Below are 25,183 nucleotides of genomic sequence, written 5' to 3'. Positions count from 1 at the left end.
CTATATTCAGTAATTCATTACAACTTCCAGGAGGCCTCACATCTATATTCAGTAACTTATTACAACTTCCTGGAGGCCTCACATCTGTATTGTGTAATTCATTACAACTTCCTGGAGGCCTGACATCTATATTCAGTAATTCATTACAACTTCCAGGAGGCCTCATATCTATATTCAGTAATTCATTACAACTTCCAGAAGGCTTCACATCTATATTCAGTAATTCATTACAACTTCCTGGAGGCCTCACATCTATATTTAGTAATTCATTACAACTTCCAGGAGGCCTCACACTATACTCAGTAATTGATTACAACTTCCAGGTGGCCTCACATCTATATTCAGTTATTCTTCACAACTTCCTGAAGGCCTCACATCTGTATTGTGTAATTTATTACAACTTCCAGGAGGCCTCACACTATACTCAGTAATTCATTACAACTTCCAGGATGTCTTACATCTGTATTCGGTATTTCATTACAACTTCCAGGAGGCCGCATATCTATATTCAGTAATTCATTAGAACTTCCTGGAGGCCTCACATGTGTAATCAGTAATTCATTACAACTTCCTAAAGGCCCCACATCTTTATTTTTTAATTCATTACAACTTCCTGTAGGCCTGACATCTATATTCAGCAATTCATTACATCTTCCAGGAGGCCTCACATCTGTATTCAATAATTCATTACAACTTCCTGGAGGCCTCAGATCTCTATTCAGTAATTCATTGCAACTTCCAGGAGGCCTCACAGCTGTATTCAGTAATTCATTACAGCTTACATGAGGCCTTACATCTGTATTCAGTTATTCACTACAACTTCCTGGAGGCCTCACATGTGTAATCAGTAATTCATTACAACTTTCAGGAGGCCTCACATCTGTATTCAGGAATTCATTACAACTTCCAGGATGTCTTACATCTGTATTCGGTATTTCATTACAACTTCCAGGAGGCCTCACACTATACTCAGTAATTCATTACAACTTCCAGGTGGCCTCACGTCTATATTCAGTAATTCATTAGAACTTCCTGGAGGCCTCACATGTGTAATCAGTAATTCATTACAACTTCCAGGTGGGCTCACATCTATATTCAGTAATTAATTACAACTTCCTGGAGCACTCCCATCTGTATTGTGTAATTCATTACAATTTCCTGGAGGCCTCACATCTGTGTTGTGTAATTCATTACAACTTCCTGGGGGCCTCACACTATATTCAGTAATTCATTACTGTCTCCTGGAGGCCTCACATCTGTATGCAGTAACTTATTACAACTTCCTGGAGGCCTGACATCAATATTCAGTAATTCATTACAACCTCCAGGAGGCCTCACATATGTATTCAGTAATTCATTACAGCTTACATGAGGCCTTACATCTGTATTCAGTTATTCACTACAACTTCCTGGAGGCCTCATATCTATATTCAGTAATTAATTACAACTTCCTGGAGCACTCCCATCTGTATTGTGTAATTCATTTCAACTTCCAGGAGGCCTCACATATGTATTCAGTAATTCATTACAGCTTACATGAGGCCTTACATCTGTATTCAGTTATTCACTACAACTTCCTGGAGGCCTCAGATCTCTATTCAGTAATTCATTACAACTTACATGAGGCCTTACATCTGTATTTAGTAATTCATTACAACTTCCAGGTGGCCTCACGTCTATATTCAGTAATTCATTACTGTCTCCTGGAGGCCTCACATCTGTGTTGTGTAATTCATTACAACTTCCAGGATGTCTTACATCTGTATTCAGTATTTCATTACAACTTCCAGGAGGCCTCACATCTGTATTCAGGAATTCATTACAACTTCCAGGATGTCTTACATCTGTATTCAGTATTTCATTACAACTTCCAGGAGGCCGCATATCTATATTCAGTAATTCATTACTGTCTCCTGGAGGCCTCACATCTGTGTTGTGTAATTCATTACAACTTCCAGGTGGCCTCACGTCTATATTCAGTAATTCATTAGAACTTCCTGGAGGCCTCACATCTATATTTAGTAATTCATTACAACTTCCGGGAGGCCTCACACTATACTCAGTAATTCATTACAACTTCCGGGAGGCCTCACACTATACTCAGTAATTGATTACAACTTCCAGGTGGCCTCACGTCTATATTCAGTAATTCATTAGAACTTCCTGGAGGCCTCACATCTATATTTAGTAATTCATTACAACTTCCAGGATGTCTTACATCTGTATTCAGTATTTCATTACAACCTCCAGGAGGCCTCACATATGTAATCAGTAATTCATTACAACTTCAAGGAGGCCTCATATCTATATTCAGTAATTGATTACAACTTCCAGGTGGCCTCACGTCTATATTCAGTAATTCATTAGAACTTCCTGGAGGCCTCACATCAGTATTGTGTAATTCATTACAATTTCCTGGAGGCCTTACACTATATTCAGTAATTCATTACAACTTACATGAGGCCTTACATCTGTATTTAGTAATTCATTACAACTTCCAGGAGGCCACACATCTATATTCAGTAATATATTACAACTTCCTGGAGGCCTCACATCTATAGTCAGTAATTCATTTCAACTTCCTGGAGGCCTCACATCTATAGTCAGTAATTCATTTCAACTTCCTGGAGGCCTCACATCTATAGTCAGTAATTCATTTCAACTTCCTGGAGGCCTCACATTTGTATTGTGTAATTCATTACAACTTCCAGGAGGCCTCACACTATACTCAGTAATTCATTACAACTTCCAGGTGGCCTCACATCTATATTCAGTAATTCATTACAACTTCCTGGAGGCCTCACATCTGTATTCAGTAATTCATTACAACTTCCAGGAGGCCTCACACTATACTCAGTAATTCATTACAACTTCCAGGTGGCCTCACATCTATATTCAGTACTTCATTACAACTTCCTGGAGGCCTCACATCTGTGTTGTGTAATTCATTACAACTTCCAGGAGGCCTCACACTATACTCAGTAATTCATTACAACTTCCAGGTGGCCCCACATCTATATTCAGTAATTCATTACAACTTCCAGGAGGCCTCACATCTATATTCAGTAATTCATTACAGTTTCCTGGAGGCCTCACATCTGTATTCAGTAATTCATTACAACTTCCTGGAGGCCTCACATCTGTATTGTGTAATTCATTACAACTTCCAGGAGGCCTTACATCTGTATTCAGTTATTCACTACAACTTCCTGGAGGCCTCACATCTATATTCAGTAATTCATTACAACTTCCAGGAGGGCTCACATCTGTATTGATTTTTTTTCCGTCTCAATTTGAAACCCCTTTGTGTGTATATTCTCTATCCTACACTCATGGGTATGACAGATTACTTTTTCCTGATTCCAATCACCAGAACTAGTTCAAAACCACAAACAAAAAGGCGTTACAATTTCTTTGCTACATGGTATCGGAATGTTCCCAACCGAGTAATGTCAAGCCATCATTGTCCCATGTGAAATGGGGTGCAAGATAGGGATTTCTCACACACCTTTCTTACCATAGACAGTTTTGTCATATACACACAGGAATGACAGAATACATTTTTTTCAATGAAAGGTTATTTCTACAAAATATTTATTCAGCTTACCTTTTCTTCAAAGCTGGTAGGGGTGAGATGGAAGTCGTACAGGGGTACAAAGTATCCCTCCAGCAGCCCCATCAGGAGGACCAGGTACACGCCATCATGAAACTGTTAAAGTACAGGTAAATATAATTACAAAGTAAAGGTGAAAATGTATAAAGTGCAGGTAAAACTTCTACTTGACAAACAAAATAAACTTTTCAGTAAGTCTGCATCAAGTCATTTAAATAAAAAATGGAGCCAGACCTGGTGGTGCGTCAATCTTTTTTTTCTGATTTTCTAGACCTGAAGTTTTAATGGTCTATCCTTAACAAATTATGAAAAAATCAACATTGACATTTTTGGTTAAAAAGGATCTCTGTTGAAGACATTTGCTTTATTTTTTCCTGAGGTGCAAAAATAGGAATTGTAAATGAGAGAAATCACCTTGCAAAAACAAAACACTTTAGAGAATACTTATCCTCTAGCATACCCATCCCTGATACATTAGCTTGTTTAAGGTACTGTCAGATCTAACACCTGTATTAAGTCTCATGAATATCCAACAGAAAAAATGAAACTGAAGCAGTGACTTAGATTTTTTAAGAACAAAAACTTTGTCCCGAGGAAACTTCAGGGCAAAATGAATTCTAACCCCTTCAGCTATTTTGAACAACAAAATTGATGGACACTGTACAAAGACATACAGACACATGGCCTTGTTTAGGCAAGCAAACAATTAGTGTACCTGCTGGTCGAGGTCGGTTACTTCAAGATTTATCTTCAGCATCTGTTTATTGACAAAGGTCACCAGAGTCTACAACAAAACGAAACCATTATTATACAGTGTTCTCCCCAACCAGAACTGTTTAAGTATATATTTTGAAATGCTACGCATCACCAATTTACTGTTAAGCATGCATCTGGCCGTTACTCATTAAGATGTATATAAAGACACAAATACAACTGAAACATCAAGATCTCACAATTGATAAAGTGTCAAACGTGAACATGAGACCACAATTACCAGATTTGATTACCTTGATGTTTTCAGGAAGTTATTTGAAACTTACAGCTTGTATATATTATTTCAAATAAATTCCTCCTCACAAATGTTAACAAAGAAATCTTTCTAATACAATGATTTTATGACCTTTGTTAATTCACCTAACAACTTTTATACTGAATTTTTAGTAAACATTCTTGGTAAATGAACATTATGATCTCGTCAAGAGCGGATTGATACTTACTTTTTTCACTAAGTTAAGCTTATCTGGTGCATGGTCAAAGAGTGTATCAAAGGCATCTCGCTCTACAATGTAAACATGAGACTTTAATAACAACAAACTAAGGTCTCCATTAAAATAAAATAATCCTAGTAACAATCTCAGAGTGGCAAACAAAGAGATTGCTATAACACCAAACTAAGGTCTCCATTAAAATAAAAGAACCCTAATAACAATCTCAAAATGGCAAACAAAGAGATTTTGTTTTTCATAGGAAATTGTCCCTACTAAATAAGTTTCCAAAATGCAGGACTGAAATATATTTTAATACATAATTAACTAAGGTTTAACATTGAAAAAGTATTTTTAATATGATATAGGTATTCGTACTGCCTAGAGGCAAGTGCCCGAGTAGATTTCATATGTATTTTAGTTTATATATAACATCAACTACATGTACTAGATCAGGGAGACATATGAAACAACAATGCCTTAATTAGGGTTAGCTTTGTAATTGTGCAACCTATCTATAAATTTACATACATGTAAATCATATGTATTTTATTTATATACTTGCACAGTGGAATCTCAAAAAAAACAAGTTTTATTATTTTTCAACACTTCCAGAATGTAATTTTGTTTTGAATTTGGAGATGATTGTCAGTATGAAACAAACTGTATTTATTTTTTGTGTGATATATATATGTATTTACATATTATACTTACCAAACCTTGCCCCAATATCCCTGCAAAATTAAACCAGAAAACAAAAAGTTCAGTAAATTGGAAAACTGTTGCTAAGGAAACACTATCAATTCAACTCTGTTAAATTATACAGTAGAGTGTGAAATGTTACGAAATGATATCAGAAAATGGAATATCATACAACATTCTGTAGAACTCAGCTGTAAAACACATGTACAAGTTGTCTGATTAAATTACAACGTACACATACAAGTTGTCTGATTAAATTATAACATACACATACAAGTTGTCTGATTAAATTATTACGTACACATACAAGTTGTCTGATTAAATTATAACATACACGTACAAGTTGTCTGATTAAATTATAACATACACATACAAGTTGTCTGATTAAATTATTACATACACATACAAGTTGTCTGATTAAATTATAACATACACATACAAGTTGTCTGATAAAATTATAACATACACATACAAGTTGTCTGATTAAATTATAACATACACATACAAGTTGTCTGATTAAATTATAACATACACATACAAGTTGTCTGATTAAATTATAACATACACATACAAGTTGTCTGATTAAATTATAACATACACATACAAGTTGTCTGATTAAATTATAACATACACATACAAGTTGTCTGATTAAATTATAACATACACATACAAGTTGTCTGATTAAATTATAACATACACATACAAGTTGTCTGATTAAATTATAACATACACATACAAGTTGTCTGATTAAATTATAACATACACATACAAGTTGTCTGATTAAATTATAACATACACATACAAGTTGTCTGATTAAATTATAACATACACATACAAGTTGTCTGATTAAATTATAACATACACATACAAGTTGTCTGATTAAATTATAATGTACACATACAAGTTGTCTGATTAAATTATAACATACATGTACAAGTTGTCTGATTAAATTATAACGTACACATACAAGTTGTCTGATAAAAATATAAAACACATGTACAAGTTGTCTGATTAAATTATAACATACACGTACAAGTTGTCTGATAAAAATATAAAATAGGTGTACAAGTTGTCAGATTAAATATCAAGCTTACTCATTAATAGTTGTTATTTCTTCTGTCACCTGTCTGGGGAACAGTCTACCATCTCGTTTCTACAATAAAACAAATTGTACATTACATTAAAAAATATCTGAAACAAAAAATTCACTTATGAACAACCATATAAACCGAACTCACTAAACCTTTCCAGAATTAGTTCAAAGGCCAAAACACCAAGAGTTCTGTGTGACTAGCGATAGAGAAGTAGAATTTAGGAATGAGAAAGACAAGAAGATATTTGCAGAGTGTACTGTGTTCTCTATTGTCCGTGAATACATGTCTATTTTTTGACCTGATTTCCTGTAAATAGGTAAGTGTTGTTCATTTCATAAAATGTTACAGCAATTTACCCCAAGCAAGCGACAGGCTAACTTTGAATGATTCTTGACATTACTAGATTTATCAGCATGTGTCTTCTTTTTTTTGTTTTCATGCTTTTGCTTGTGACCTTTAAAATGGGTACATTAAAATGAACTCATTTGAACATTTTTTGAAAGGGAACAACACATCAATTAAAGCGTTCCCTAAACTGAGAGACCAATCAACAGCTAAAAGCATGAAAACCAGCTCATCATGCAATTTTGTGTTTAAAATGTTATCTTGACCTATTTTTGTTTATTTTAAATTAGAACCAACAACAAAGCATTACTTTTCCTTTTTATTACAACATAAGTTCACTTGTTTTCTTGTTTGTTGACAAGGCAGTGCATGCTGTATGGTGGCAGTGCGTGCTGTATGGTGGCAGTGCATGCTGTTTGGTGGCAGTGCGTGCTGTATGGTGGCATACATGTGCATTGACTACAGAATGATGTTGGCAATTGGAATGTAAACAAACTGCCTAGAATTTGATGGAAAATAGCTCATTAGCAATTTCTTTTAAAAATGTAGTAACATTGAAAATTTAGCTTTGTTTCTGAAAGAATTTTATTTGAAAACAGATTTAGCTTCACTTCATTTTCATAAAAATCAAATTCATTTTATCATATGGTTTGTGATTTATTAAAAGTTCTTATTTGAAGCTATACATTTCACCTCTTTAACTTTGAAAGTTGGTCAAGGTCATTAGTTGTAACAATTTTATATCCCTATACTCCTATTTCTTTCATTTTAAATCGATTGGAACATGTATCTTTACAAAATACTCATTTCTTGGGAGTGTTGGTTGAATATACAGCAGTAGATTAATTGTTGTTTATAAGATATATTATCAGACCTGCATTGACTTAATTCTTTTAATGAGATAGAGAAATGTGTACAGTTAAGCCTATAATAGGGGTTATGTTCTAATCTTACCGTCTCAAACAAACATAAATCATTTATCATGAAAACACAAACACTTGTATGGGGAGCAAGTCTCTGTAGTGAGCAAATTTCTTGGAAAAAAGAGGTACACCTATATTTTCCCAATTACTGTTGCCATTCCATTCAAGAAAATGTTCAGGGGTCGTCTTGCCTTAACAAACGGTCTTATTGGCTGCCACCTTGAACACCTTTATTATAAAAAAATAAAATCATTTGCATTCTTCAGCAAGTCATTATAGTATGATCCGAGATAACTGAAATGTTTCATCCAAACACAAAGGACTGGACTGGCATGTTTAACCTGTGAGCTACTCACCTGTACAACCATCAGTGTGATACAGACATTTTCAGGTAGTCGGATTGGTGCCCTGAAGTGACGAGCTAGGCTCACCAACAGATGCAAAATAGCTACTAAGTTCTTCGAGTGAATACCTGGAAAATAAAATCACTTTGATAACTCTCTTCAATAGGACAACAAAAAGGAGTATGTACCGCAACGAGTGTAGAAATTAGATAAGATTGTGTGAAAATACATTTTCACAAACCAGACTTTTGCTTTTCTTATTGAACCATGTTTAACAAGTACACAGACAACAATTTCAATGCACAAGCCTTACAGTATATCTAACTTTGACGATAACAAAATAATATTACATGGAAGCTAAATGTCCATGTTTAACTTACTGTCTATGTTTTAAATGGTTTTTGTATCTGTGTTAAGTGTTGTGGTGAATTTTGGGAGAGCTATCTCCCTTGGACTGTTGACTGCACCAGCAAGAGATCTCGTTGAGCTACATGATAACATTGCTTTGACTTCTTGGCATGGTCTCTTTACATCCTGACTTCATACAGAACAAATGTGAGAGAGTTTCCTCCACATTCTTACTGGTTTTGAGAGCTAAATGTTGTTCTCTAATTCAATGTAGAGACAGTGTGGGACTCTGAACACCAAATTTCTCTACAGTGTCCTATTATTATTTAACTCACAGTCTATGTTTTAAGTGTTTTTTGTATCTGTGTTAAGTGTCCATGTTTCACTCACTGTCTATGCTCCACTTGGATTGACTCCAGGCAGGAGGCAGCTGTAATTTCTCATTGATGACATCCAGTACAATCCAGAGCTTCTGTTTCTGGGCCTGCTCTGACTGGGTCACCTCTGGCACCTTTACCCTGATCCCAGCTAGCTTCTCTGTGAGCAGGAAAAAACAGATTTATCTCCCCTTTTCAATTGTATTTATGAAAGTACATACTGGTAATGGTTGATTATGAAGAATGTTACATGGCCTGTCCAGGTGTGACGAGTGACACACAGGTGTGAACTTTCAGTTGGGTATATTGATACTGGTAAATTTCCAGCTGATTATCTTTTTACAACATTCAAAATATGTAATGTAAAATGCAGATTACCTAAAACGAAGTAACATCATCTGAATCACATTGCATAAAATAGTTTGAAAAAACAGTGTTTCATACAGAATGTGATCTTCAGCAAAAACCAAAAAAACACATAAACTACTTGTAATATGATAATAAATGGAAAGTTCTTTAGCGTTAAATAAATACACATATTGTGTGATAAAATATTTATGTAGCTTCAATATCTGATTACAAACCAATTAACTTTTGCAGAATCTGTCCATCAAAGAGATCTTCCTCAATATCTTTGACAATAATTCTGTCATCTGCCAACACATCATTGATCCATTCCAAAAGCATCTGAAAAAATATGTAAGCAGAAAGGCATTTAACGATATATAATTTGATTTCCGGTACTTGTTAGATATTGTACTGTTCAATAATTTGATTTCAGGACACTTTTATGATAAATTCTAAGGATTCTATGGGATGAGATTGATAATTTTAATTAATGATACTTGTTCAGCTGGCTATCTTACAGTGAAAGACTTGTTATTTAAGGATATATGTTTGTGTGTTTTCACTGTGACAAACATTTGATTTAAGAATATTTCTGTGTGCATTCACTGTGACAAACATTTGATTTAAGGATATTTGTGTGTGTGTTCTCACTGTTACAAACTTTTGATTTAAGGATATTTGTGTGTGTGTTCTCACTGTTACAAATATTTAATTTAAGGATATTTGTGTGTGTGTTCTCACTGTGACAAACATTTGATTTAAGGATATTTGTGTGTGTGTTCTCACTGTGACAAACTTTTGATTCAATATATTTGTGTGTGTGTTCTCACTGTTACAAATATTTAATTTTAAGGATATTTGAGTACAGGTTCTAACTGTTACAAATATTTAATTTAAGGATATTTGTGTGTGTGTTCTCACTGTTACAAATATTTAATTGAAGGATATTTGTGTACAGGTTCTAACTGTGACAAATATTTGATTTATATCAAGGATACTTGTACATGCTATTTTAATTACTCTAACAAATATTTCTTTTTCAGAATAATTTACACTAATGAATCATAATATTATACAAGCCATTCGGATTGATATGTCTTGCCTAAGCCCTGCTTTGTCCATCAATGCACATATCAAAGAAACTAACTTCAAAAACTTAATGTTGATGGAGATGCTGACAAAGTCAATGGACCATGAAAGGAAGGCTGCATCCAGCATTTGATGCATGGGTCAAGAAGTACTACCTAAGTTGCATCTATGGTCCAAGTTTGGTTGGTCTAGCACTAATACTTTCAGAGAAACTAACTTAAATTCAAAAACTTAATGTTGACGCTGTCGCCGGAAAAGCAACACTAAGTCTCGCTTCCACCTCTTGGCAGCGAAACAAAAAATAAATGGACAAACTAATTTCTTATAATTAGGTACCCTAAAGTTTGATATGAAGGTCTTATATTGCATTGTCTGTCACATGAAAAGCATCATAAATGATCGACTTTTGATGACTCAATCAGAAACGTGACAACAGACTATGTGTATATTGAGCAAATAAAGTGTACTATAACCATGGACTTTTAAGCAGCTGGATGAATATTTTTAATCTAAAGTTAATTCTAAAAAGATATCTGAATAAATCATTCAATTATTAATAACAATACCTTGAACTTCTTTTGTCAAAATAATAGGATAAGTTAATAATACTGACATACAGGAAAACTTAACTATACATCTCTTCTCAAAGAAGGAACTAACCAGCTGGACTTACAGAACTTACGAGGTAAAACCAGTATGACCTACACATCTTATATGGTCAATCACCTAGACTGGTACAAATCTAATGTGGTCATACACCCAGCTTGATTTACAAATCTAACATGGTCAACAAGCTTGACTTACGAATCTAACATGGTCAGCCACCTTGACTTACAAAACTAATATGGTCAGCCATCTTGACTTACAAAACTAACATGGTCAGCCATCTTGACTTACAAAACTAACATGGTCAGCCATCTTGACTTACAAAAACTATTATGGTCAGCCACCTTGACTTACAAAACTAACATGATCAGCCACCTTGACTTATAAATCTAACATGGTCAGCCACCTTGACTTACAAAACTAACATGGTCGGCCACCTTGACTTACAAATCTTAAATGGTCGGCCATCTTGTCTTACAAAAATAACATGGTCAGCCATCTTGGCTTTCAAAACTAACATGGTCAGCCATCTTGACTTACAAAACTAACATGGTCAGCCACCTTGACTTACGAATCTAACATGGTCAGCCACCTTGACTTACAAATCTAACATGGTCAGCCACCTTGACTTATAAAACTAACATGGTCGGCCACCTTGACTTATAAATCTAACATGGTCAGACACATTGACTTACAAATCTAACATGGTCGGTCATCTCGACTTATAAATCTAACATGGTCAGACACCTTGACTTACAAAACTAACATGGTCGGCCACCTTGACTTATAAATCTAATATGGTCAGCCACCTTGACTTACAAAACTAACATGATCAGCCACCTTGACTTATAAATCTAACATGGTCAGCCATCTTGACTTACAAAACTAACATGGTCAGCCATCTTGACTTATAAATCCAACATGGTCAGACACCTTGACTTACAAATCTAACATGGTCGGCCATCTTGACTTACAAAACTAACATGGTCAGCCATCTTGACTTATAAATCTAACATGGTCAGACCCCTTGACTTACAAATCTAACATGGTCGGTCATCTTGACTTACAAAACTAACATGGTCAGCCATCTTGACTTATAAATCCAACATGGTCAGACACCTTGACTTACAAATCTAACATGGTCGGCCATCTTGACTTACAAAAATAACATGGTCGGCCACCTTGACTTACAAATCTAACATGGTCAGCCACCTTGACTTATAAATCTAACATGGTCAGCCACCTTGACTTACAAAACTAACATGGTCAGCCACCTTGACTTATAAATCTAACATGGTCAGCCACCTTGACTTACAAAACTAACATGGTCAGCCACCTTGACTTATAAATCTAACATGGTCAGCCACCTTGACTTACAAAACTAACATGGTCAGCCACCTTGACTTATAAATCTAACATGGTCAGCCACCTTGACTTACAAAACTAACATGGTCAGCCACCTTGACTTATAAATCTAACATGGTCAGCCACCTTGACTTACAAAACTAACATGGTCAGCCACCTTGACTTATAAATCTAACATGGTCAGCCACCTTGACTTACAAAACTAACATGGTCAGCCACCTTGACTTACAAATCTAACATGGTCGGCCACCTTGACTTACAAATCTAACATGGTCAGCCACCTTGACTTATAAATCTAACATGGTCAGCCATCTTGACTTACAAAACTAACATGGTCAGCCACGTGCACCTTGACTTACAAATCTTACATGGTCAGCCATCTTGACTTATAAAACTAACATGGTCAGCAACCTTAACTTATAAATCTAACATGGTCAGCCATCTTGACTTACAAAAATAACATGGTCAGCCATCTTGGCTTTCAAAACTAACATGGTCAGCCACCTTGACTTACAAATCTAACATGGTCAGACACCTTGACTTATAAATCTAAAATGGTCAGCCACCTTGACTTACAAAACTAACTTGGTCAGCCACCTTGACTTACAAAACTAACATGGTCAGCCACCTTGACTTACAAAACTAACATGGTCAGCAACCTTAACTTATAAATCTAACATGGTCAGCCCTCTTGACTTACAAAAATAACATGGTCGGCCACCTTGACTTACAAATCTAACATGGTCGGCCATCTTGACTTAGAAATTATACAAAGTCACCAGGTCCTAGGATCAAACGTTCCTTAACTTGGGAACTTCTTCAACATAAATTATTTTTCTACTGGGACCTTCAATTAAACTAGAGAGAAACCTGAAATTAAGACAATTTTCCATAACTTGATCAGCAATATGCTTTCCCATGAAACAAAACTTATGCAAATTCTTTTGTGAAACTTGGGTCAGTACACATGTATGTACTTGTATCTTACCTTAACTAATTCTTTAACTTTTGAATCCTCTCTTGACTGCGGCTCAATCATGGATCTTTCTTCATTGTCATCTATATGAAAACAATAAATTCAAGGTGCTAACAGGCCTAAGTAATGAGATAAATAGGACTATTGTGCTACAATCTGTACAAGTTTCTAATTTTAATTCAAATTAAATGTACTTTCGAATATTAAATATTATTTCCTCTTTTTTCACATTAAATATTATTTCCTCTCTTTTCACATTAAAGACTTCATACTGTAAACAAGGAGAATTAAAAAGAGAAAACGTATATATACATGGTAGATACATCACTTGTGGATGATAAATGTTCATGAGATGAAAGAAATAAAGTTGCTACAAGGATAATTGTACACTGTCCATCTAGCATTTTTCTTTCAGAGCATATGAAGAAGTTAAAGTTTGTAATTTACCCATGCTATATCCTTCTGGTCCAATATCAGCAAATGTGGGACTGGTAGGTGATTCAATGGCATTTTTACCCTCCTCTTGGAGTTCACTTACTATGAACGAAAAAAAGTACATATTTAAAATAACTGATAGTATTTTTACCTATATTATTAACACTAGATTGCTACTACATATTGCCATATGACTGTACTAAAAATGTGCTTCTGCCGAAATTTGGCAAATATTTTACTATTGGAAATTGGTAAGTGCCATGGTTACTGATCCAGGGTCATAAAAATTATGAAATGTTTGTTAAATAACACATGTGATAAAAATTAAATAGATATACCAAAGAGTAAAACTAAAAACATTTTTTCTTAAACATTGCCTACAGAGTAGCTAGCTATAACAACTAAATGTATCAAACTTCACCTTGTCACACTATTTATGCAGTAAATTCAAATAAATGGGAACATGAATTTATTTACTTGTGTATTTACTTCGAATTTACATGAGAAGCACAAATCAATGGCTCTGATGAAAAAGACCTACAAATGTATCTCACCACACAAATCAATGTCTCTGATGAAGAAGACCTACAAATGTATCTCACCACACAAATCAATGTCTATGATGAATCCACAAAGACAGGATTTCCGTTTTGAGAAGAGTTTTGATGACTTCGGGTGGTTTTTTTTGGGTTTTTTTAAAGAATGATAATTTAATAGAAATGGAAGAAAAGCAAATAAACAAACAAAACCACCAAAAAATACATATAATTTCTTCGGCTCAGCTTATATATAAGTAGCTGTAAAATTGCACTGATTGGGTGTCTACATTGACAATACAATTGTTAATACTATGAAGAACCATTACAGAAATTAATACAAAAATATATCCAAAACATCATAATATTATATATCTATTTATTTAGCTGCTGGTTTTTAAATGGATTGCTTTTTTTAAACTGTCAGAAAATGTTACAGGAACTGATCATACAACGGGAGGTAAAACACAATAGAATTTTATGAGATCTGACATACAGTTTTGGACAACTCGTGAATTTATTAGAAATAATACCATACCTGGTTAACTTTGTGGACGATTTTATTATCTTAAAATGATTTAAAATGGCATTTTCATGATTTAGCACATTATTGAAAACCATATTTATGAATTACACCTTCATTAAATTGCCAATGACACAACAACCTGATGATGACTGTGATTTCAGGAGCCAATATTTGGCTTCTGATATGTGTGGGGAGGCACCAATCTATAGCCAATTAATATTAGCCATGCTCAATGTTGCGGAGTTAGTCTGAGCTTCCCCAGATATACTGCATCACTGAAAAAAACGGCTTGCCATTAGGCAGTACGTGTATATATATGTATTTCAACCTCTTTTCCTTGGCTGTTACGTACATACTACAATTCTACACTCGTGTCTAAATCCAAATATTTATTTTGTAGAAACAATTTCATTTACCAATGAAAAAAATTGTTGTTGAATAAATTAGCGTTTAACCTCGATTTTCAACCTGTCAATTTGCTACACTATTCCTATTTTCTAAGATCTGATGATTTCATCTGAAAGAACAGCTTAATAGATGTCATTTAAAAGTGTTATTTTTTCCCTATGGTGTACATACAAACAATTTATTTATGCTTTTAATTCTGAGCATGCATAATCTCCCCAGGGAAATGAAAAAAACACTGGCAAGTAGTGCTATTTCTTTTCAATACTTAACACTGAAGTATTCTTATTAAAGGTGATGTCTTCAATCGGGAATTGTAGATAAACTGCTTTAAGCCATTTAATTTTCTCAGGTCCAGTATACTCTGCCGATTGGTCTATATAGCTGTAATGACCTGTAAGAACTTTATCTGACCTGTAAGAACTTTATCAACTTATCTAAATTTACATTATAATGTAGGTCTTTTGAGCTATTTTCATTTATTTTTCTTTCTAATAAAAACAAGTCCCGTTTGAATGATGGTTGTATTGTTATTTTGATCATGAAAGACATAAAAAACGAAAATATTACATTTATGAAAAATAAAATAAAGCAACTACATAGCGCATTCAGCGTATGTATCCTCGTGTTATTGGTTTCCGCGCACTAGAAACAGTCGTGATTTTGTACTCATGTTGGTAGAAAACTGTTGAAATTACGAATGACTGTCAAAGATATGTACACAATCCACTAATGGACAACAAAAAACTATCACCCTAAAACTGTATTTAAAAACAATCATAACAAACGTTTTTATAACAAATTTCTCCCGTCGGAAGTAGCCATCATATGTTTTCGTGGGTCTATTTTGATTTAGTGTTCAAAGAAAGATACCTCGAATACACTGGATAGAAATTCTACACAGTGGCCCGCACGAACTAAAGCTTTGTTAAAACAAGAATTACGCGTAATTATATGTCTCGCCATTACCCGCTTTGTGTTTTCACACAGTTTATGCTCATAGCATTTTCAAATAAATTCTGTCAAAGAGGAGAATCTTTATAACCATGTAATGAGTAAGACAGCATTTTCTCAAAAAAATAAAGTGGTATACCGGTAAATTATGTCCAATTCTAAAAATCAACCAAAATTCTAAGTTTTCTGCCCCCAAAAAAATGTTGTGATCATCTCAGCAAAAATCCCATATTATATATTGATGTACTGTGGATACTGAAGGTGTGTATGCAATTTTAAGTTAATCTAACAATTGTTAAAGAAGTTATGTCCAATTCTCAAAATCACCCCAAATTCTATGTTTTTGGTTCAAAATATGTAAAAGAAATCAAAAAATGGAAAAAAATCCCCACTTTGACTCCATAGTATGAAAGGTAGACCCCAAAGGAAGCTTCATGCAAAATTTCAACAGCATAATGCCATTATTAATTGATTAAGAAGCATGTAATGAAAACATAACGTTGAGCTAAACGCAATGTTTGATGCCGTCATCGCCGCCGTTAGTGCCGGAAAAGCAACACCTTAGTCACGCTTTCGCTTCTCCGTCGCAGTGAGACAAAAATTATCTTTGATCATCAAATTAATTGATTTAAAAAAATTGATTTCTCAATAAGTCAACTTGAACAAATCAATTTAATTTTATAAATTAATTTAATTTAATTTATTTAGTTATAATAATCTGTTATTATTTTTTGTGCAGTCTTATATCGGTTTTGGTTGATGGTTAAGTTATTTCTCATTTTATTCTGTTTAAAATTTGTGAAAATTGGGTGTTCATTCCATTACAAGGCTTATGTTTCATTACAAACAGTGTTTATCGATATAAGAATGCCCCCTTCGCTCTTCAGAAGTGGAAAAAAATTGGCGAGGAGATGTGGCCTCATTTGCATACAGCATTTACATACCATTTTCAGACTAAAAAAAAGACCGGTTCATGAATGGAATGTATCACTGGTTTTTTTCCAGGTATTGGTTCATTTGGAGCAAGCTAAAAAGTGAAAAACTGCATATTTATGCGTGTTTTTTAATCAGTAATTCTTTCCGGACGAATTTCCGGTATTTTTTGCATCAGTTTACAGACGTTGGCCAAACGTCTAAAATATCCTTGTGTAGTGTCCAGCAGGTCACAAAGTAACGATATATAGTTTGATAAAATGGCTGCGCGGAAATATATAACGCGCGGAAACTTATGACTAGACTATATATACTATGGGACAAGGGGAGATAACATAACAAATATATACAACCAATAACAACGAGCACATGATGCATTGTTTTCAGCATAAATTATATTGTAATGATAACCGTAATGTTGATTAAGTCGTTACAGCAAACTTTTGGGAAGTGTATTGGTATTTTTATTGTATATCCATTTATGGTAATGTTGTGGAAAATGCACAGGATGAAAAGTTTGGAAAACATCCGAAATATTTCGACTGGAGATTGGCCTTATCCATGCAATATGTACCATTTGAGACGATTTAAAGCCGTCACATATTTGAGAAATTACCTTCTTTCGCCTTCTTTTTCCTTCCCAATGTACCAATTTTATCCAGAAAGGAGTCTTCCTTCTTTCTAGGTGTTGCTGGTGGTGGGGAACTTGGTTGTGTGGCCATTTTGACTTTTACACATTTCCGCTGTGAAGGTCAAAGGTCAGAGGTAATAAAATCACAATGAAGTAAACAAAGTGCAAGTAATGACATTTTGTGCACAACATAAACTATTCTCTGACAACGTTTTACCACGATAAAAATTGTTATTTGTAATAATCACTTTCATCTGATTTTCATCGATATATATAAGAAATTACCACAACGCGAAAGTTTCGAGAGTATCAGGATAAAAAGTTACGCAAGCGTCAAGGAAGTGGTCAGGGTGCACTACTGTAGCTCAAGTATTCAAGGAAAGGAGAAGGTAAACGAAATTCTTAGCCTGCAATGAATCGCATCTTGAGTTATTCAGTATATGCTTATTACTATTAATGGTGTCTTTGATGCTGTCACTCTGTAGTTGTTTATTAAACAAGTAAAACGTAGGACATTTCGTCCCAGCCACTCCCCCTCGACTCCCTACTTCGGCGACACACGAGGTGTATATGTTTTTGGAGAATGGGATACCTCGTAGGATGGTTAAAACAATTTAATTGCATCTGACACATTTCCCACTTCCAAAAGCAATAGGGTAAGTATTTCCCACTTCCAAAAGCAACAGGGTAATGCACGGCCAGACGGGGGTTCGAAGCCAGGACCCTCCAAACTCTAGACGGATGCTCTACCAAATGAGTAACACTACGCGAAATTCTATCATCAAATCCTGTTCCCTGCTGACAAGCTCTAGACTATTCAAGTCTTTCAGTAGTTGAAGGAACTTCTCTGATGACAAGATATACTGGTGAAGGACACTCCCAATAGTAAAGAGGTCAACCTTCAACTTTGGTGAGATGATATGAAAAGGAGGAACAACATGCACTACAGATATCTTATTCATATCTCTTCCACATCACCTGTTTACATTACAAAGATTGTCAGTGAGAGGAATTTCAGAGTCATGATGGTCTTTAATCTCCACGGAGGGTCCTCGAAGGCCTGCGAGTGATCTGGGACTGGTGTACCCTGCAAGCAAGCTTTTGTAACCCACAATGGGTCTTAAAGAATTACCTTCCTCTGTTTATTATGGCCATGTAATTGTCACCCCCTCGAGTTGTCACTCAAACGAGTTACAATATCAGCTGAAGATGACCAAAGTCATCAGTCTTGAGGAAGATCGCAGTAAGGTCTGAACTTTGATCAAGTATTGAAAATAGGTTGCACTAAACGAAAAGCCCATCTCAAATCTACCAAACAATTTCAAGATAATCTTGACCCATTGTACATAATAGAATCCCCTGAAATTGCAACCTGGTTTCCAGAAGCAACAGGGATATGAAGTTTGAGCTTTCTAACAATGGTTTAATGAATGAAGAATTAGTGGCCGACTACACCATTGGATTTGTTCATTGGTAACTTATTCCGGTTGATGAAGTACCACCCAGGAAAAACCTGCATGATGTTGACAGGTATTATTTAATGAGCAGCTCTTAAAAGTAGGTTTTGGTCCGAAGTGGATCCGGGGTAGTTCAAAGGGAAATGTACATCATATTTATTAGATCCTAATTATTGAAAGAGATGCACAGCTGTTGTGATGGTTGACATTGACAGCTGTTGTGATGGTTGAGAACTGTTGTGATGGTTGAGAGCTGAGAGCTGTTGTGATGGTTGAGAGCTGTTGTGATGGTTGACAGCTGTTGTGATGGTTGGTATTTTATGTAAAATATTTAGCATGCTGCATGAACAAATATATGACTACAGTTTGAAATTGGAGAAACCAAGATTACTCTTGAAATATATGTACCTTATTTTATCACCAAAAAAATGGTAGTATATAATTTTCAGGATTAAAATTCATAGATGACTATTTTTGTGTTATTTCAGATGTCTGATTACGTTCGTATAGCTGGAGCAGTATTGCTGCCTCATGTTGGTGGAATCCTCGGAGGATTTGTCACCAAAAACAATATCCCTACTTGGTTTGAGGTATAACTTGTGTTTTTGAGAATCACAGTAACAGGTGCTGTTTTGTTCTTAGATTTGTAACAATTTAATTTTCCATTGCTTGTAATTAGGCTGAGATTAAAAGTGTGTAATAACTTCTCTAAATTTCATTTGATTTTCATGAATCCTTTCAGGAAGACTCCAGTTAAGATTGACATTAAATTAATTCTAATGATACATGAAAGTTCATATAATAAAATTGCTGCATTTTGTGTGATCTTTCATTACTGTGCGATAAATTACCAAAATATCATCAAATGTTCATATTACTTATTCAGAAAACATTGAAGGAAGACTGATATAAACTTAAGTTAAAAGTTAAACTTACTCTGTACACAGTTAATAAGATTGCTTCATTCTGACTGGTCCACCATTCAACATGAGGCCAACATTAGGAACATTTTCCCTGCCTTTTTGCCTACCATCACCAATATTGTCCATGGTTTGTTGTCCGCCTGAACAATTCTCCCTATCGCTATTTCTCAACAAGTACAAGATGTATCTCTCTCAAATTTTATTGATAGATTCCCCTCGGTCCTTTGTTGTGCATGTTACATTTTGAAACTGATTGGAAAAACAAGAAGGCCACCAGGCAGCCATCTTGAATTTTGACCGGTGAAGTTGGTTATCACTATTTCTAAAGAAGCACGTCAAAGATGTTTCCCAAATTTCAAATGTAGGTTCTCCTTGTACTGAAAGGAAAATCAAGTGTATTGATGAGTATAAAAAAAAGACTTAAGTACCCCGTTTTTATACGCCTGTCAAATTTGGTATACATTATAATCATGATATGAAGTTGTGTCTCCTTTAAAAGAATTTTGATTCGACGATTTTTGCAAAAGTTATTGCCCTTTGTTCATTTCAGTATTTGTTTTTTTGTCCGGAGATTTTCTCCTACTTTTTTTATAGCATGTCAGCTAACCACTCTTAGAATGATGCAGAGAGATCTTATTTCAATGTAAGAAAGTATATAACACTATATGGCATTCGACGGGCGTATATTGTTCCGCCCCGCGGTATTCTTGTAAGATGTTAAACAAATACAAATGACTGAAGTAGTAAAGAATTCTTCCTTTGTTTTAAAAGCATCTGAAGTTCCCTACTTGGCGCCCCCCAAACTGGGTGTTTGGACCAATGTGGACAACACTGTACACAGGGATGGGAGCAGCATCTTACCTGGTGTGGAGGGACGGGGGAGGCTTTGCTGGTGATGCAGCCATGCCTTTAGCACTGTATGGAACACAGCTTGCACTCAACTGGGCCTGGACTCCTCTCTTCTTTGGATGCCACAAGCTTGGTTTGGTAGGCTTTTCTTCTGTCCCTTTATTGACAGTTGTACAACTTACAGTGTTTAAATCCATATCGCTGTACATACCAGAACTATGTGATTTCTACGCATGCATGAGTTCAAAAGATTGGAATTAACTGAGCATGAATATGTGAAGTGAACACTCATGTAGGTAAACCAACAATTGAACTAACAAATTCTCCAATAAAATAAACTAGGTAAAAGTTTTTCAACTAAAATTTTAACTTTATTGGTTCAAAGCTTATTGATAGTACCCCAAGTTCCCCTGTCTGATCACACAGGTTTTTCAGTATGCTCCAGTTTCCTCCCACTTTAAAATGAGTCAATAACAGTTCTAAATTAACATATATTGGCCCAACTATGTTAGGCTTATTTACAGTATAAAAATGTACACGGTTTTAATTATGTTTTCTGATGCTTTCCCCGAATGTAATTCTAAACAGAAGCATTTCTATATTAGAAAATATGTTAAAGGAAAATTGAAGAGTTTAGTTAACGTTATACAAAGTCTTCTTCTTATCGTTCGCCGTTACACTTGAATACCAGTCTCCTCAACAAATCTGGTGGTCTTCTGTAGGGCATCCACTGATCCATATAGCTTCTCTTTGAGTGGTGTTGGTGAATGCCATATCTGATCTCTCAGTGCCATTATGACACTTGTTATACAAAGTTATTTGTGGGGTATTCTGGAATTATGATATCCTCCATCTGTCCATCTGTCTGTAGACACGTTCCTATCGGTACAACTGCAGTTTTCAGCTGAATTTCATGGAATTTGACTGATTTAGTCAATATTCTCAAGTTGTGCGCCTGCGATTAATGTTTTGATCCCAACATTATTATGGGAATGAATTCTCAACTGAATTTTGAAATTTTGTACACATGTATATATCATGTGTAATGATATGCTTGTGATTTATTTCTGATTTCCAATATTTCTTAAGAGTGATGCCCCTTTTCTGATGGTATACTGCTACTTTTGCTTCAGTTAGCCTGTGACTTACAGTTCTAGTTTTATTTTGATTATAAAGTGTTAAATGAGAATGTGATATAGTAAATGTATTCCAATGATCACATATGTTGTATTAATTACAGGCACTGGTTGAGATGGGATTTCTGTGGGGTGGCATTGCCGCAACCACTTACGCCTTCTTTCCCATCAATAGAACCGCCTCCTACTTAATGCTGCCTTATTTGGCCTGGGTGACCTTTGCTGCATCCTTGAACTTCAGTTTATGGAAGCTTAATAAAGACAGAAAGGATTAAGATTGTATGGAAAACAAAAAAAGAAGACCAACATTTTACTGTAAAGGAATACATTGTGGACACTGGAAGAGCTTCATACTTAGATGTGAGAAGGCTTTGATGTGCAAAAGCAAAAAATATTTCCAAAATGTGGAAAAAATAGTACATGATGTTCAGCAGAATATTTCGAATGTTGCTTTTTTGACCGAACAATGTGAGAGGAACATGTTCCTAACCTATTTTATAGGAAAACCGGAAAGATATTAAAGTTATTTTATGCACATCTACAAGAGAACAATTTTTGAAAAATATGATATAGTCAGTGGTGCGATAGATATATATGTATGTGTTCATATGCATCTTGATATGTTATAATGTTCATCTTTACTTGCTATCTAATTTCCTGTACAAGTGATTGTCATATTTGTCTTGATAATTTATACCAGTTTTCTTTTTTTGTAAATTTTTAATCTCCATATTTCATATAGCTAGTCTAGTCTTTTGTTTAATGCATTTAGAACCTACATCTATTTATATAAAAGTGGGACATTCTGTATGATATTAATATATAATGCATTTATTTTACAACAACTATGGAACAAGTTTTTTCAGCGTTAATTAATTCTTCTTGTTTGCCCGATTGGAAGTGTGCAGGGGTTTTTAATGTAGGAGGACACTGGAGTCGGGTAGGTGACCTATACATTTTCTTGTCAGTTCAGGGAGTTGAACCCTGGCTGTCTTGGTGAAAGACAAGTGTGTTATCCTATGTGCAACCTTGTCACATTATGTAAGGATATACACTAAGGGGTTTCCGTACAGCAGGGGGTGTTAACATTGGAGGGGTTTCCGTACAGCAGGACATGTTTACATAGTAGGGGTTTCTGTACAGCAGGGGGTGTTTACAAAGTAGGGGTTTCCGTACAGCAGGGGGCGTTTACATAGTAGGGGTTTCCGTACAGTAGGGGGTGTTTACATAGTAGGGGTTTCCGTACAGCAGGGGGTGTTTACATAGCAAGGGTTTCCGTACAGCAGGGGGTGTTTACATAGGTGGGGTTTCTATTACACTAGGAGGTATCTCTATAATGAAGTTCCTTGCACCAGATGTCCCTTAGTGTGTTCTGCATTTCCTTACATTTGGGGACATCCCTAGCATAAGGACATATACATGTTTCCTTATAACTAGGGGGTATCCCTATTGTTCAAGACTCCTTGTTTTAGGGGTTTGTAGGAGATTCCTTGTTTCAGGGGTTCTTCTTGTAGTAGGGTGTTTCTTTATAACAGGGGTATCTCTGTTGTAGGAGATTACTCGTTTCAGGAGGTATTCTTGTACAATATATGAGAGCGTTTCCTTGCAACAGGTGCTTTTCATATTGTAGGCAATTCCATATTTCAGGAAACATTCTTGTAGCTGGGTGTTTCTCTGCAGCAGGGGGTTTCTCTTTTGTAGGAGATTCCTTGTTGTAGGCGATAGATACTCTTGTAGCTTGTTTTTTTTCAACCATGGGTATCCCTTTTAGGAGATTCCTTTCTTTTATAATTTTATTCTTGTTGTTAGGGGTTACCATGTGACAATTGGTGTCTATTAAATAAAGGAGTACACTGCATCAAGTGGTTTCCTTATAATAGAAAACTTCCCTATGGTAGGTTTCTCCTACAGAGCCAGCCCCTCCTCACTTCAAAGGCAAAATGTTAAGAGATCATAAAGATGCTATAGTCATTATGCTAGTTTTCCTGTGAAATTTGCATTAATGAATTAAGCTAGCAAATTTGTATCTAGTTTTGATGCTTATTTTTATATCAAATTATTTTTTTGGTCTTTTTCTAGACATTTTCTTTACCTCACATATGTAACACCATCGTATTAATTTGAATTTAAGTTTTTGCTTGAGAAGAATGAAAGTGCAAAGTGCAAAATTTACTGTAGTATTTTATTGTGAGATCCCATAGCTGTTTTCATTCTACCTAGTCTATATCTGATTTACCACATGTTACAGTACTAGATCTACATATTATACAGGTGGTCTTTATTCAATGTTATTGTGATATATACTTCAATAAAAATATAACGGAGTATAAGGGCATTTATATTTATTTCAACAGTAGCATATAGTCCTAATGTATGGCTCTCATTACATATGTCACATTAAAAACAAGTTGAACAGATTAATGAACATTCACACAAAACTTTTACCTCATTAATATAAACTTTATCTTGGAGTAACTAAACTTTCTCTTACCATGGACAGGGATATCCACCATTTTACCGATGTGAGATTTTCTTTTCTCTTACCCTGGACAGGTGTATCCGTATTTTTACCGGTGTGAGATTTCCTTGTCTCACCCTAGGGTTGAGACGGGGGGATTCCCCTATTCCTAACAATGGCATGACGTCACTTTAACAATACAATGACGTCACGTCAACAATCCATTTTGTCACATCAACCCTTAATTTAGCATGTAACGTTATCATTACATTGTGCATATGATACACAATGAAAGAACAGGGTAAGAGAAAAAGAATCATTCACCCCCTTGTGGGTGAGATAGTGGAATCTCAACCCTCGGGGAAAGATTCTTTAGTTGCCAAACACTCGGCAAAGCCTCGTGTTTGGCAACTTAAGAATCCTCCCCCTCGGGTTGAGATTCTCCTATCTCACCCCCAAGGGGGTGAAAGATTCTATTAATCTCACCCTAGGGTTGAGACAAGCTACACATGTTCTTTGCACATTCTCAACAATTGTATGACGTCACAGCAACAATACCATGACGTCACGTCGACAATTCAGCCGCATCACGTCAACATTGTCTT

General features: G+C 35.2%; 2 protein-coding genes across 2 annotated transcripts in view; one reads left to right on the top strand and one right to left on the bottom strand.

Moving 5' to 3' along the window:
* Positions 1 to 20,573, bottom strand: part of LOC110463398 (beta-parvin-like) — a 74,714-nt gene extending 54,141 nt beyond the window's left edge. Inside the window, exons 1-12 of the mRNA XM_021517959.1 lie at positions 20,149 to 20,573; positions 17,741 to 17,867; positions 13,783 to 13,872; positions 13,348 to 13,418; positions 9,536 to 9,638; positions 8,965 to 9,111; positions 8,239 to 8,354; positions 6,615 to 6,673; positions 5,533 to 5,552; positions 4,831 to 4,892; positions 4,329 to 4,397; positions 3,608 to 3,709 (exon numbers count right to left, since the gene is read on the bottom strand). Coding sequence (XP_021373634.1) covers positions 3,608 to 3,709; positions 4,329 to 4,397; positions 4,831 to 4,892; positions 5,533 to 5,552; positions 6,615 to 6,673; positions 8,239 to 8,354; positions 8,965 to 9,111; positions 9,536 to 9,638; positions 13,348 to 13,418; positions 13,783 to 13,872; positions 17,741 to 17,846 — 945 coding nt within the window. The 5' untranslated portion in view covers positions 17,847 to 17,867; positions 20,149 to 20,573. The remainder of the gene's footprint in view (positions 1 to 3,607; positions 3,710 to 4,328; positions 4,398 to 4,830; positions 4,893 to 5,532; positions 5,553 to 6,614; positions 6,674 to 8,238; positions 8,355 to 8,964; positions 9,112 to 9,535; positions 9,639 to 13,347; positions 13,419 to 13,782; positions 13,873 to 17,740; positions 17,868 to 20,148) is intronic.
* LOC110463399 (translocator protein-like) lies at positions 17,898 to 24,447 on the top strand. The gene is made up of 4 exons (XM_021517960.1): positions 17,898 to 18,144; positions 19,701 to 19,802; positions 20,907 to 21,122; positions 22,225 to 24,447. The coding sequence occupies exons 2-4, from the start codon at positions 19,701 to 19,703 to the stop codon at positions 22,393 to 22,395; spliced, it is 489 nt and encodes a 162-aa protein (XP_021373635.1). The 5' UTR covers positions 17,898 to 18,144; the 3' UTR covers positions 22,396 to 24,447.
* The last annotated feature ends 736 nt before the right edge of the window (positions 24,448 to 25,183 follow it).

This window comes from Mizuhopecten yessoensis, unplaced genomic scaffold (assembly GCF_002113885.1).
Source record: "Mizuhopecten yessoensis strain PY_sf001 unplaced genomic scaffold, ASM211388v2 scaffold10901, whole genome shotgun sequence".
Taxonomy (NCBI): domain Eukaryota; kingdom Metazoa; phylum Mollusca; class Bivalvia; order Pectinida; family Pectinidae; genus Mizuhopecten; species Mizuhopecten yessoensis.
The sequence above is the reverse complement of the archived record's forward strand: the minus strand, read 5'-3'. Positions and strand labels throughout refer to the sequence as shown.

Excerpts from the sequence above, each read along its gene's own strand:
- LOC110463399 (XM_021517960.1), top strand. The coding sequence starts at position 19,701 with ATGTCTGATTACGTTCGTATAGCTGGAGCAGTATTGCTGCCTCATGTT. Across the intron at positions 19,803-20,906 it reads ATATCCCTACTTGGTTTGAG|CATCTGAAGTTCCCTACTTG; the intron begins GTATAACTTGTG and ends TTGTTTTAAAAG. Across the intron at positions 21,123-22,224 it reads GATGCCACAAGCTTGGTTTG|GCACTGGTTGAGATGGGATT; the intron begins GTAGGCTTTTCT and ends TATTAATTACAG.